The sequence below is a fragment of the Erinaceus europaeus genome, chromosome 6 (genome assembly GCF_950295315.1).
Source record: "Erinaceus europaeus chromosome 6, mEriEur2.1, whole genome shotgun sequence".
In the NCBI taxonomy this organism is placed as follows: Eukaryota; Metazoa; Chordata; class Mammalia; order Eulipotyphla; family Erinaceidae; genus Erinaceus; species Erinaceus europaeus.
This window is the reverse complement of record NC_080167.1, coordinates 698,919-711,680: the sequence shown is the minus strand read 5'-3', so window position 1 is coordinate 711,680 and position 12,762 is coordinate 698,919. Positions and strand designations below refer to the sequence as shown.

The following is a 12,762-nucleotide window of genomic DNA, read 5'->3' as shown; positions in this document are numbered from 1 at the left end:
TGAAGGCCTCTCTCCCAGATGCTTGCCAGGCGAGAGAAGCTGCAGCCCTCTGTGATGCTGGCTTCCAAGTGCCCGTCAGCATGCCCAGGTGGCGGGCTGTATCCCCAACCCCTGCAACTGCTTCTCAGGGGAGTTCCCTCCAGTCACTGTCCCTGTGGTGGGGCTCTCACAGCCCTGTGCCCCCATCACCCACCAGCCCACCTGTGGCCTGGGGCTTCTCTCTCCCGAGGGCTGTCTGTCTATCCTCTCACCTGTGGCCTGGGGTTTCTCTCTCCTGACGTCTGTCTGTCTGTCTGTCCTCTCACCTGGGGCGTTTCCTGCTCAGGGAGCACTTCAGAGAAGCGACTTCTGGTTCTCTGATTTTCCCATGTTGCATATTTAGTCTGTCACTGATTTATTCTCCTCTCTGTTTTCTTTTAAAAGAATTTATTTGTTTACTCATGAGAAAGTTAGGAGGAGAGAAAGAACCAGCCATCACTCTGGTACATGTGCTGCCGGGGATAGAACTCAGGACCTCATGGTTGAGAATCCAGTACCTTATCCACTGCGCTGCCTCCCGGACCATTCCTCTCTGGCTTTAACTTCCTTCCGCTGGCTTTGGTGTTAATCTGCTCTTTGTCTTTTTTTTTTTTTTTCCTCCTCCAGGGTTATTGCTGGGCTCGGTGCCTGCACCATGAATCCACCGCTCCTGGAGGCCATTTTTTCCCCCTTTTGTTGCCCTTGTTGTAGCCTCGTTGTGGTTATTATTATTGCCCTTGTTGACACAATTCGTTGTTGGATAGGACAGAGAGAAATGGAGAGAGGAGGGGAAGACAAAGAGGAGGAGAGAAAGATAGACACCTGCAGACCTGCTTCACCGCCTGTGAAGCGACTCCCCTGCAGGTGGGGAGCCGGGGTTCGAACTGGGATCCTTATGCCGATCCCTGCGCTTTGCGCCACGTGCGCTTAACCCACTGTGCCACCGCCCGACCCCCTGCTCTTTGTCTTTTAATTGCTAGAGAGGTAGGTTAGATCATGGTGACACCTTTATTAATTTCTAATCCAAACATTTATTGTTATAATTTTTCCTGTAAGCACCATTTGAGTTGTGTCTCATAAAATGTTGATATGTAGTTTTAATTTTCTTTAAATTGGAATTTTTCTTATATTCTTTGTGACTTCCTCCTCAACTCATGCACTATTTCCAAGTTTATGGTTTATTCTGACTATTCCAGGGACTTGCTAGAGGTTTTTCTGCTGTGGGGTTTTAATGAAATATTTTGGGGTCTGTAAAATGCTTTACATAAGTTTATTTGCTTTTGTTTGTTTGTTTGTTTATTTATTTTTCTTAACCAGAGCCCTGATGAGCTCTGGCTGATGGTGATGCTGGGATTGGACTGAGTCCTCAGAGCCTCAGGCAGGAGAGTCTTTTGCAGAATCATAATGTTGTCTTTTTTGTTTTAATATTTAATTAATTTGTGTATTTATGAAAGAGATACCAGAACATTCCCCAGCTTTGGCTGATGTTGATGCTGGGATTGAACCTTCAGAGCCCCAGGCAGAAGCATCTGTCTGCAGACCCCTGTACCACCTCCCCAACTCAGTTAAATCTGTGAGGAGGCGTTTTCTTATTTTATTTTATTTTATTTATAAAACGGAAATATTGACAAGACCATAGGATAAGAGGGGTACAACTCCACACAATTCCCACCACCAGAACTCCATATCCCATCCCCTCCCTTGAAAGCTTCCCTATTCTTTATCCCTCTGGGAGTATGGACCCAGGGTCATTGTGGGCTGCAGAAGGTGGGAGGCCTGGCTTCTGTAATTGCTTCTCCGCTCAACATGGACATTGGCAGGTGGATCCACACCCCCAGCCTGTTTCTATCTTTCCCTAGTGGGGCAGGAGTCTGGAGAGGTGGGGCTTCAGGACACACTGGTGGGGTCGTCTGCCCAGGAAAGTCAGGCTGGCACCATGGTAACATCTGAAACTTGGTTGCTAAAAAGCATTAAACTATAAAAGAGGACAAATTGTTTAATAATCTGTAACCTAAAGGCAAGAATATAGCAGATGAGATTTGGGGGTCTCCATTTTGGAAAAGGCTGGTAAGTCTATTTTAGGGATATTCCCAGGGGCCCATAACTTTACCGATTTTTGCCTGCTCCCAACAGCTAACATGCCAATGGGTCAACAGTTTGTCTGGGAAGATGGTTTCAGAGTTGGGAATAGGACTAGAAAGCTGGATCAGGGAAGAGAGCTGCTCCCAAATATGGGAAAGTGTCTAAATATTGTTGACTGTAAACCCATCGATTTGATCTGGGGCCCATATTCAGTGCAGGAGCCTGTGTAGCCTCTGCAACCCTGTAGGTCTGAGCTCACAGTCTGTGGTCATGGCTGGGAACCTTCCAGGCTGCACTCATTGCAGGACCCGTCTTCCTCAGGTGGTAGAGTGTGTTATCCAACCTCCCATTCAGAGAATGGAACATTCCCTACCATTGTTGATCCACATGGAGGACAAGGTCTTATAGGGCCACAGAGGGACCCATTATGTTGTTCCTGATGGAGGTGACCAGTGACAGTGGAGAGAGGATCTGTTAGAGGTCTAGACCATCGTGTCTGTGTGGGAACCCCAGGACTCCCTGACTAGGGCCCCAGGGAAGAACGCTCTGCCTGCAGTCTCTCAGTCCACGTCCCAGGAGCCTAGGCCCCGCCCCGCCAGCCCACCCCTCAGCCAGCAGTGGGGCCTCTCACTGGAGCTGGGCTGCTTCTCCCCATGCCGACTTCTGCTGAGGTCCCCAGCCAGAGTTGAGGACCCCTCCTCCCCGCACCCTGGAAATGGCTGTTCAGGCTCTCAGCCTCCTGCCCCCCACAGGCTCCCCACAGAACCACCTCCCTGCACCACCATCTTTCTTTTTAAAAATATTTTATTTATTTATTTATTATTGGATAGAGAAAGACCGAAATTGAGAGAGGAGGGAGAGGGGGAGAGACAGAGACACCTGAAGACCTGCTTCACCGCTTATGAAGCTTTTCCCCCTGCAGGTGGGGACCAGGGGCTTGAACCCAGGTCCTTGCACGCTGTAATATGTGCACTTAACCAGGTGCGCCGCCACCTAGCCCCCGTCTTTCTCTTTGTCTGCAGAGACCCAGCACCGCCCGCGAGCCCCACACCTCTCACTCTCCTCCCCAGAGCTGGGGCCTCCAGCCGGTGTGGTTTCACCAGTGTTGGCCACAGTTTCCCTACTCACATATGACACAGAGACGGAAGGGCAGCCCGTCACCTGCACTGTGACGCTTCCCACGTGGAGCTGGGCTCGCCCCGCCCACTGCACTATCTCTCTGGACCCTGTTCTGACTTACTCTTCCTTCATTCCTCCCTCCCTTCCTTTCTTCCTCTTTCCATTCCTTCCTCCCTTCCTTTCTCTGTTTCTTTCTTTCCTTGTTAACCAGGATTATCGCTGGGGCTGGGTGCCTGCATGCCAAATCCACCGCTCCCGGCAGGCTTTCGTAACAGAGAAATGGAGAGGGACACCTGAGGCTCGGCTTGTAAAAGGTCCCACCTGCAGATGGGGCCCAAGGGCTTGAACCTGGGTCCTTGCGAGTGAGAACACATGTCCTCAGCTGGGGAACTTCCTCACTCAGTGTCTGCTCTCCTCCTGTCTGACTTTACCCTGAAAGTGGATAGTGCTTTCACAGTGCCGCCGAGAGGTCTGGCAGCTTCAATTCAGTCTCCAGTTTCGGCTTCTGACTGGCAGTTAGATGATTCACACTGCGTGTGGTTGCTTCCAGATTCTCCCCTCTCTTCTTTGTCGTTTTTCTCATTTGCATTCCAGGCTGTGTTTTATGGTCCCATCCCATCTCGCCATCCCATGGACTGCTAAGGCGCCATCATTCCTTTTAACTGTTCTGTAGTAGCGACTGCCTTGAGCCTGAGAGGAGGTGTCTTAGTCCCTTCCTTGCAGCCCCTGCTCCTCTGCTGTGGACGAGAGACTCCCTGGGGTCAGCTGCCCCGTCCAAGTCTGTGTTCTGTTGTTCCCCCAGCCTTGCTGTCTGGCAGAGGCAGAGGTGCCCCATCTCTCTGGCGGGTCTCTGTCCTGGGTAGACTTGTCTGGCTTCTCAGTGCTTAGTCTGTGCCTGTCAGAGTCGAAGCTTCTGGAAGGTCATAGGGTGGCCTGACTCTGCCTGGTGTCCAAGTTCCCCATGTGTACTGCCCATGGTGGGTCCTGCTCCTCCAGTGGGCACACACCAGGCACAGACACATGCCTGGCAACACATGTTCCCAGGCATATGTGTTCCTGAACACACGTTCCAGGCCACACTCAGCCCATCGCCTCCCCCCAGCTCCAGGCATGGTGTCCCCTCAGCCCGTCCCCTCAGCCCGTTTCTCCCCCCAGCTCTGGGCATGGTGTCCCCCTCAGCCCGTCCCCTCAGCCCATTTCTCCCCCCAGCTCCAGGCATGGTGTCCCCTCAGCCCATCCCCTCAGCCTGTCGCCTGAGCCCGTTTCTCCCCCCAGCTCCGGGCATGGCGTCTGGTCAGATGAGGGCTGTGTGCTGACAGCCAGCAATCTCACCTTCACCACCTGCCACTGCAGCCACCTCACCAACTTCGCCATCCTCATGCAGGTGGTCCCGCTGGAGGTGAGTCTCCAGCCACTGCCTGCAGCGGGACGGGCCACCTCATAGGGGTCTCCCTCCCCCAGGGCTGCTCTCCTGCAGGACCCTCAGCTGGGACGCTCTGCCCTCCATGCTCCAGACACCCTTCTGTTAGCCCTGAGTTGGGCCTGGGTCAGCCTGGGAGCGGTCAGCCCTGGGGGTCAGCCTGGGGGCTTAGCTTGGGGGTCAGCCTGGGTCCTGCCTGGGTCAGCCTGGGGGCTTAGCCTCAGGGGTCAGCCTGGGGCTTAGCTCGGGGGTCAGCCTGGGTCCTTCCTGCGTCCGGCCTGGGTCAGCCTGGGGGCTTAGCTCGGGGGTCAGCCTGGGTCCTGCCTGGGTCAGCCTGGGGGCTTAGCTCAGGGGTCAGCCTGGGTCCAGCCTGGGGGCGGTCAGCACTGGGGGTCAGCCTGGGGGCTTAGCTCGGGGGTCAGCCTGGGTCCTGCCTGGGTCCGGCCTGGGTCAGCCTGGGGGCTTAGCCTCAGGGGTCAGCCTGGGGGCTTAGCTCGGGGGTCAGCCTGGGTCCGGCCTGTGTCAGCCTGGGGGCTTAGCTCGGGGGTCAGCCTGGGTCCAGCCTGGGGGCGGTCAGCACTGGGGGTCAGCCTGGGGGCTTAGCTCGGGGGTCAGCCTGGGTCCTGCCTGGGTCCGGCCTGGGTCAGCCTGGGGGTTTAGCCTCAGGGGTCAGCCTGGGGGCTTAGCTCGGGGGTCAGCCTGGGTCCTGCCTGGGTCAGCCTGGGGGCTTAGCTCGGGGGTCAGCCTGGGTCCAGCCTGGGGGCGGTCAGCACTGGGGGTCAGCCTGGGGGCTTAGCTCGGGGGTCAGCCTGGGTCCTGCCTGGGTCCGGCCTGGGTCAGCCTGGGGGCTTAGCCTCAGGGGTCAGCCTGGGGGCTTAGCTCAGGGGTCAGCCTGGGTCCAGCCTGGGGGCGGTCAGCACTGGGGGTCAGCCTGGGGGCTTAGCTCGGGGGTCAGCCTGGGTCCTGCCTGGGTCCGGCCTGGGTCAGCCTGGGGGCTTAGCCTCAGGGGTCAGCCTGGGGCCTTAGCTCGGGGGTCAGCCTGGGTCCAGCCTGGGGGCGGTCAGCACTGGGGGTCAGCCTGGGGGCTTAGCTCGGGGTCAGCCTGGGTCCTGCCTGGGTCAGCCTGGGTCAGCCTGGGGGCTTAGCCTCAGGGGTCAGCCTGGGGGCTTAGCTCGGGGTCAGCCTGGGTCCTGCCTGGGTCAGCCTGGGGGCTTAGCTCGGGGTCAGCCTGGGTCCTGCCTGGGTCAGCCTGGGTCAGCCTGGGGGCTTAGCCTCAGGGATCAGCCTGGGGGCTTATCTCGGGGTCAGCCTGGGTCCTGCCTGGGTCAGCCTAGGTCAGCCTGGGGGCTTAGCCTCAGGGGTCAGCCTGGGGGCTTAGCTCGGGGGTCAGCCTGGGTCCTGCCTGCGTCCGGCCTGGGTCAGCCTGGGGGCTTAGCCTCAGGGGTCAGCCTGGGGGCGGTCAGCCCTGGGGGTCAGCCTGGGTCCGGCCTGGGTCAGCCCGGGGGCGCCCGGCACCTGCTGACCCTCTCTGCCGCAGCTCCCACGTGGACACCAGGTGGCGCTGTCGTCCCTCAGCTACGTGGGCTGCTCGGTGTCGGTGGTCTGCCTGGTCGCCACGCTGCTCACCTTTGCGCTGCTGTCGTGAGTCACGGTCCTGGGCGGGGGGCTGCTGCGCACAGACCCGCGGGTGGGCCTCCTGGTGTGGGTGCGGGGAGGGAGGAGCCCAGGCGGGGCCTGCAGGCTGCCCTGCGCTGGCAGCGAGCCCGCTTCCCGGGGCCCTGGGAGGCCTTCCTGGGGTGGGGGGAGCGCTGCAGACGTGGGTGCCCGCACCTGACCTCTTCCGCGAGGGGCGCTCCCGGCCCTGGGCCCCTCTCTGCCTGCGGGGTCACACTGGTGGGGCTCGGGGAGCCTGCGCTTGCTGTCAGGGAGGCCAGGCGCTCAGGCAGCTTGCGGGGCCCAGCGTGGGACACGGGCCTGGAGCTGTCTCTCCCTGCGGTCCTCTCAGGCCACCACGTCCAGGCCAAGCCCTGCAGGGGTGGGGACAGCAGTGCAGGAAGCAGGGACACGCCTGTCCCACAACCAAGGCCCAAGCAGGAAGGGGGGTACAGCCTGCATGGGGGGGAGGGCTCGGAACAGGGGTTGTGTGGCCCGGGTTTCGGGAGGGGTGTGTCCTGAGGTCCGAGGGGTGTGGCCTGGGGTCCGAGGGGTGTGGCCCGGGGGTCGGGAGGGGTGTGGCCTGGGTCGGGAGGGGTGTGGCCTGGGTCTGGAGGGGTGTGGCCCGGGGTCGGATGGGGTGAGGCCTGGAGGTCCGAGGGGTGTGGCCTGGGTCTGGAGGGGGTGTCCTGGGGGTCCGAGGGGTGTGGCCTGGGGTCCGAGGAGTGTGGCCTGGGTCCGATGGGGTGTGGCCTGGGTCTGGAGGGGGTGGCCTGGGGTCCGAGGAGTGTGGCCTGGGTCCGATGGGGTGTGGCCTGGGAGGTCCGAGGGGTGTGGCCTAGGTCTGGAGGGGTGTGGCCTGGGTCTGGAGGGGGTGGCCTGGGGTCCGAGGAGTGTGGCCTGGTGTCTGAAGGGTGTGGCCTGGGGTCTGAGGGGTGTGGCCTGGGTCTGGAGGGGGTGGCCTGGGGTCCGAGGAGTGTGGCCTGGGTCCTGGGTCCGATGGGGTGTAGCCTGGGGGTCCTAGGGGTGTGGCCTGGGTCTGGAGGGGTGTGGCCTGGGGTCTGAGGGGTGTGGCCTGGGGTCCGAGGGGTGTGGCCTGGGGTCCGAGGGGTGTGTCTCCGGAAAGGCCAGCGGAAGGGCGGGTGGGCAGCGCTCTCCTCTCCCGCAGGTCGGTCAGCACGCTGCAGGCCCAGCGCCACCGCATCCACGCCCACCTGTCGCTGGCTGTGCTGGTGGCCCAGGTCCTGCTGCTGGTCAGCTTCTGCCTCCAGCCGGGCTCGGTGGGTGCAGCTCTGCCCCGGCCTCCCCGCGGCTGGGTCCCCGTGCTGGGTGGCCTTGCAGGGACCAGCTCTCCGGAGCCACGGCTTACCCCCTTCCCACGAGGGGGCCAGGTCTCGGGAGGGGGGAGGCCATGAGAGAAGCCGGTAGGGGTGCTGGGGGGCCTCACCCCTGTGCCAGGTGCCCAGCGCCCCCTGCCCCTCGCGCAGCTGCCCTGCCGAGCGCTGGCCGTGCTGCTGCATTACTTCTTCCTGAGCGCCTTCGCCTGGATGCTGGTGGAAGGGCTGCACCTGTACCGCCTGGTCCTCAAGGCCTTTGGGTCGGAGGACGGCAAGCACCTCTGCTACTGCGGGCTGGGCTGGGGTACGCGGGACCGGTGCGGGCGTGCGGGCGTGCGGGCGTGCGGGCGGGAGTCCTCGGCCTTCCCGGGTGCCCCACAGCCTGGGAGCTGCAGCCTTGGTGCAGGGCTGGGAAGCTGGGTGCCTCCTCCCGGCAGGGCCTGCTCTCCACAGGCCACAACCAGCTCTCTCTCCTGCTGCTGCTAGTTGCCCTGCCCTTCTGGCTGTGACAATGACACCTGCATATCTTCGTCCTGTGAGGGGAGGAGAGGCGGCAGGTGCCTAGTGTCCACACGCACACTCACACCCCTCCATGCTGGGTCCTTGTTTAGCAGGAGTTTTCACCCTCCCATGAGGCAGAGGGTGGCTGGGTGGGATGGGCTCAGGAGGCCCCTGTGCTCACTCCTCAGGGGTTCCTCTTCTCATCTGCGTCATCTCGGTGTCCTCCACTGTGGACAGTTACGGGACCAGTAACAAGTAAGCGAGGATGTGCTCTGAGCCCTGGGAAGGCAGGATGCCATGGGTGCCCCAGCCACCGCCTGCTGTGGGAGGGGTGTCCCCGTGACCTGCGGGTCAGTCCGTGGGGTGTCCCCATGTCCTGAGGGTCAGTCCGTGTCCCGAAGGGCTGTCTCTGGGGTGGACGTTGTCCCTGTCCCTGGGGGTCCCCGTGGCTGGTGGGTGGCAGTCCCCTGTCCTGCCCTGGGGACTCCAGCTCACCCCTCCCTCCCCTGCAGTTGCTGGCTGTCTCTGGATACCGGCGCCATCTGGGCCTTCGTGGCCCCTGCCCTGCTGGTCATCGTGGTACGTCAGCGATTCAGGGTCGCAGCCATAGAGAACCCTAAACCCTCTGCTGTTGGGGGCCTGGGGGTGGCAGTCTGTGCTGGGCCTCTCCTGGTGGTGGCCTTGACCACAGGGACATAACACCCCTCTCCTGAGAAACAGGACGGGGTTGGAGCCCTGGGTATGCTCTGGGGACAGTAGGTGAGTCCTGCTGCAGGGACACTGTCACCCAGACAGCGCCCATCTGGGTGGGGCGGCAAGGTCTGAGCTGGCCCCACTCCCCCAGATCAATGCTGGCATCCTCGTGGCTGTGAGCCGGGTCATCTCCCAGGTCAGCGCCGACAGCTATAAGGCCCACGGGGACCCTGGCGCCCTCAGGTCAGCCCCAGTCCCTCCTGTCTCCACTCCCACCCGGGGCCTGAGACCAGGGTGGTGTGAGCTGGGCCCCTCACTCCCAGAGCCCCACCCCAGATGCCCCACCTTTCAGGCTGACCGTGAGGGCCGTGGCCGTGCTGCTGCCCATCCTGGGCACCTCCTGGGTCTTCGGCGTGCTAGCCGTCAATAGCCAGGCCTTGGCCTTCCAGTATGTGTTTGCCGCCCTCAACTCCCTCCAGGTGGGTGCCCAGACCTGCTGCTGGGAGGGAGCCCCTGACAGGATGGGTGGGCACCCCAATCTCCTGGACCCCAACATCTCACCCCAGCATCCAGGCTCAACCCCCAGGCATCCAGGCCCCATGCTCAAACCCCAGCCCCCCAGACCTTCAGGCCCCAGTCCCAGTCCCCAACTCCCCAGGTCCAGTCACCAGACTCAGCCCCCAGCCCCCAGGCCCCAGCCTCCAGCCTCAGCCCACAGGCCCCAGTCCCAGCCTCAGCTTCCAGCCCCAGCCCTCAGCCCCAAGCCTCAGCTTCCAGCCTCAGCCCACAGGCCCCAACCCCAGCCTCAGCCTCAGACTCAGACTCAGACTCAGACTCAGCCTCCAGCCTCAGCCCCCAGCCTCAGCCCCCAGCCCCCAGCCTCAGCCCATAGGCCCAGCCCCCAGCCCCAGCCCCCAGCCTCAGCCCCCATCCCCAGCCCCCAGCCTCAACCCCCAGCCTCCAGCCCCAGCCCCCAGCCTCAGCCCCCAGCCTCAAGCCCCAGCCCCCAGCCCCAGCCCCCAGCCCCAGCCCCCAGCCCCAGCCCCCAGCCCCAGCCCCCAGCCTCAGCTCCAGCCCCCAGCCTCAGCCCCCAGCCTCAAGCCCCAGCCCCCAGCCCCAGCCCCCAGCCTCAGCCCCAGCCCCTAGCCTCAGCCCCAGGCCCCAGCCTCAGCCCCAGCCCCCAGCCTCAGCTCCAGGCCCCCAGCTTTAGCCTCTAGCCCCCAGCCGGGCCCTGACCCTGTTGCCTCTCCCCAGGGGCTGTTCATCTTTCTCTTTCACTGTGTGCTCAACTCAGAGGTGGGTCCTCTCCCCGCACTGGTCCTGCTCCCTGGGCTTGGTGAAAATCGTTCCTGGGAGGGTGGTCCCAGGTGGGCAGTCCCAGTGGGAGGTCCTTGTGGGTGGGGTCCCAGGTGGGTGATCCCAGGGGGAGGCCCAGGGGAGAGTCCTGGTACAGTGTGGCTGTCCCCCCAGCCGTCTGTACCATCCTGGCCACTAAGCAGCACAGCAGGGTCCCCCCGCCCCCGACCTGCAGGACTGCATGCAGTCAGGGAGCTGGGACCCAGCTGGGTGTCCAGGGCTTGGGCAGTGAGCTCCCAGCCATCCCCCAACACAGGCCTGCACTGTGGGGCACATGGGCCCAGACACAGCCTGAGTGCCCTCTGAGGCGCCCGGCCCCCAGTGTGAGTCCCAGCCCTGTGGAGAGTCAGGCCCAGCCCATCAGCCCCCTTCTCCTAGGTGAGAGCCGCCTTCCAGCACAAAGCCAAGGTCTGGTCCCTGAGCAGCAGCTCCACGCGCAACGCCTCCGGGAAGCGCTCCGCCTCTGACATCGTGAGTGCCCTCGATGGATGCCCTCCTGGGCACTGTCCTCCTGGGCATGTGGTGGACAGATGGGCAGATGGTGGGTGCTGGAGGGTGGGGATGGTGTAAGGATGGATGAATGAAGAAATGGATAGATGGGAAGGGAGCCGCCATGGGCTGGCACACCTGGTTAAACACACGCATTACTATGCTCAAGGCCCCGGGTTCCAGCCACTGTCCCTACCTGCAGGTGGGAAGCTTGACAAGTGGCGAAGTGGGTCTGCAGGCGTCTCTCTCTGTCTGTCTGTCTGTCTCTCTCTTTTAATTTTGTTTTATCTTTATTTATTGGGTAGAGGTAACCAGAAATTGAGGGGGGAGGGGAGGTAGAGAGGGATAAGAGAGACACCTGTAGCCCTGGTTCACTATTTGCAAAGTTTTCCCCCTGCAGGTGGGGACTGGGGGCTTGAGCCTGGGTCCCTGCGCATTGAAACACGTGCACTCAACCAGGTGCGCTGCCACCCAGCCCTACCCTCTAGATCTCTGTCTCTATACAAAAAATAAAGATGATGAGGATGGCGGCTATATGGATGGTGGGTGGTGAGGGATGACGGAGTGATGCGCGAGTGGGTGGTGGAGGTGAGGGCTGGGTGGACATGGGTGGGAGGATGTGGGTGTCGCAGGTAGAGGGTGGGGCCGTGGGTGAGTGGACGTGGCTGAGCAGCGAGGCCAGCAGCCTGACAGGCACCAGTGATGGGTGTGGGTGGTAGAATTGGGGGGATGGATGGTGGGTGGGCAGCTTCCTGGCCCCCAAGGAGCCACGTCCTCACTCCTCACCCCCGTGCAGGTGAATGGGCAGCGCCCAGTCTCGGCCACCAAGCCAGGCCCCTGGGACCAGAGCAGCCACTCTGCCCACCCCGTGGACCTGTCTGCCGTGTGAGCTGGGGGCAGCCCCCACAGAGCACCCACCTGCACCCACCACTCTGACTCAGCCGCCCAGGTGACAGGCCGGAGCTCCCGGTGCTCTGAGGGTGCAGAATGACCTTGAGGTATCCCTGCCTCGGCGGCCCCCCGTGTCAAGAGCTGGACCCTCACGTCCCCTCTGCTGGCCGAAGGGACACACCCCTCTGCTGGCCGAGCCCACGGGGGCATCTCCCCAGTGTCTCCTCGCCAGCAGCCATGGATGGCACTCAGCCTCTGAGGCCATTGCAGGGGCCGGCTCCAAGGGGCCTCTGGCAGGAGCGGCCCTGGGCTAGACTTGACTGCCCCTGGAAAACTGCTCCCCGCTTGCTGTGGGGGGAGGCTGGAGATGCCCGGGAGGCCGTGTCTGCTGTGGGATGAGCCCAGCCAGACTGGGGGATACTGGAGGTCTTGCCTGAAACCCTGAGCCTGCACCCCGTGCCCACACAGCTCAGCCCTGCTCACATCCTCTCCTGCCTCAGGCCTCGGGCCTGGCCCCCCGGCCCCCTGGCACCCTGGTTCCTGGCCCCCAGCCCCCCAGCCCCCCAGCCCCGCCTCTGGCCGTCTGCCCTGTGCAGAGCTGAGCCAGCACCCCCAGGGACGTGTGCACCCCATGATGTGTCTTCGTAATGAAGCCTGGATATCCCAGAAGAGAGGATCCTCCGTAAGGTGCTGCCAGCCCCAGGGCAGGGCCTCTGGGGCCCTGGGGGATATGCTGCAGGAGCCTCCACTCGGGGGACATCCATGGGTGCACACTGGGGGCCCAGCCATGCCCTCCCCTGCAGCTCGGCCGCCCAGCCCGCATCCCAGTCCGGCCCGCGTCTGTCGTGTGCGGCTCCCTCTGTGGCCCCTCCTGGGGTCCTTGCTCTCATCTCCCTGGACTGCGTGTCTGTGTCCCCCCATCGCTGATGCTGATGTGGGTGACCTGCTGGCAGCTGTTCCTCTGATGTTACTGTCGGGTAAAATGTCCAAGCTGAGTTCCTTTTCTTTTCTTTTTAATTTCTTTACTGGGGAATTAGTGTTTTACATTCCACAGTCAGTACAGTAGTTTGTCCATGCATCACATTCCCCAGTTTCCCACATCACAATACGGCCCCACTGGGTCCTCGGTCACCCTTCTTGGCCCTGTACTCCCCCCCGCCCACCCCAGGGTGTTTTACTTTGGTGCGGTACGCCGCTGCCAAG

The 12,762-nt window shown here is 62.2% G+C and overlaps 1 protein-coding gene across 1 annotated transcript in view; it reads left to right on the top strand.

Annotated features, from left to right (window-relative positions):
- Positions 1-12,554, top strand: part of ADGRD1 (adhesion G protein-coupled receptor D1) — a 37,731-nt gene extending 25,177 nt beyond the window's left edge. The window contains 11 exon segments of the mRNA XM_060192717.1: positions 4,495-4,618; positions 6,177-6,280; positions 7,461-7,572; positions 7,780-7,933; positions 8,319-8,385; positions 8,643-8,709; positions 8,975-9,066; positions 9,176-9,302; positions 10,078-10,119; positions 10,558-10,650; positions 11,465-12,554. Coding sequence (XP_060048700.1) covers positions 4,495-4,618; positions 6,177-6,280; positions 7,461-7,572; positions 7,780-7,933; positions 8,319-8,385; positions 8,643-8,709; positions 8,975-9,066; positions 9,176-9,302; positions 10,078-10,119; positions 10,558-10,650; positions 11,465-11,557 — 1,075 coding nt within the window. The 3' untranslated portion in view covers positions 11,558-12,554.
- The last annotated feature ends 208 nt before the right edge of the window (positions 12,555-12,762 follow it).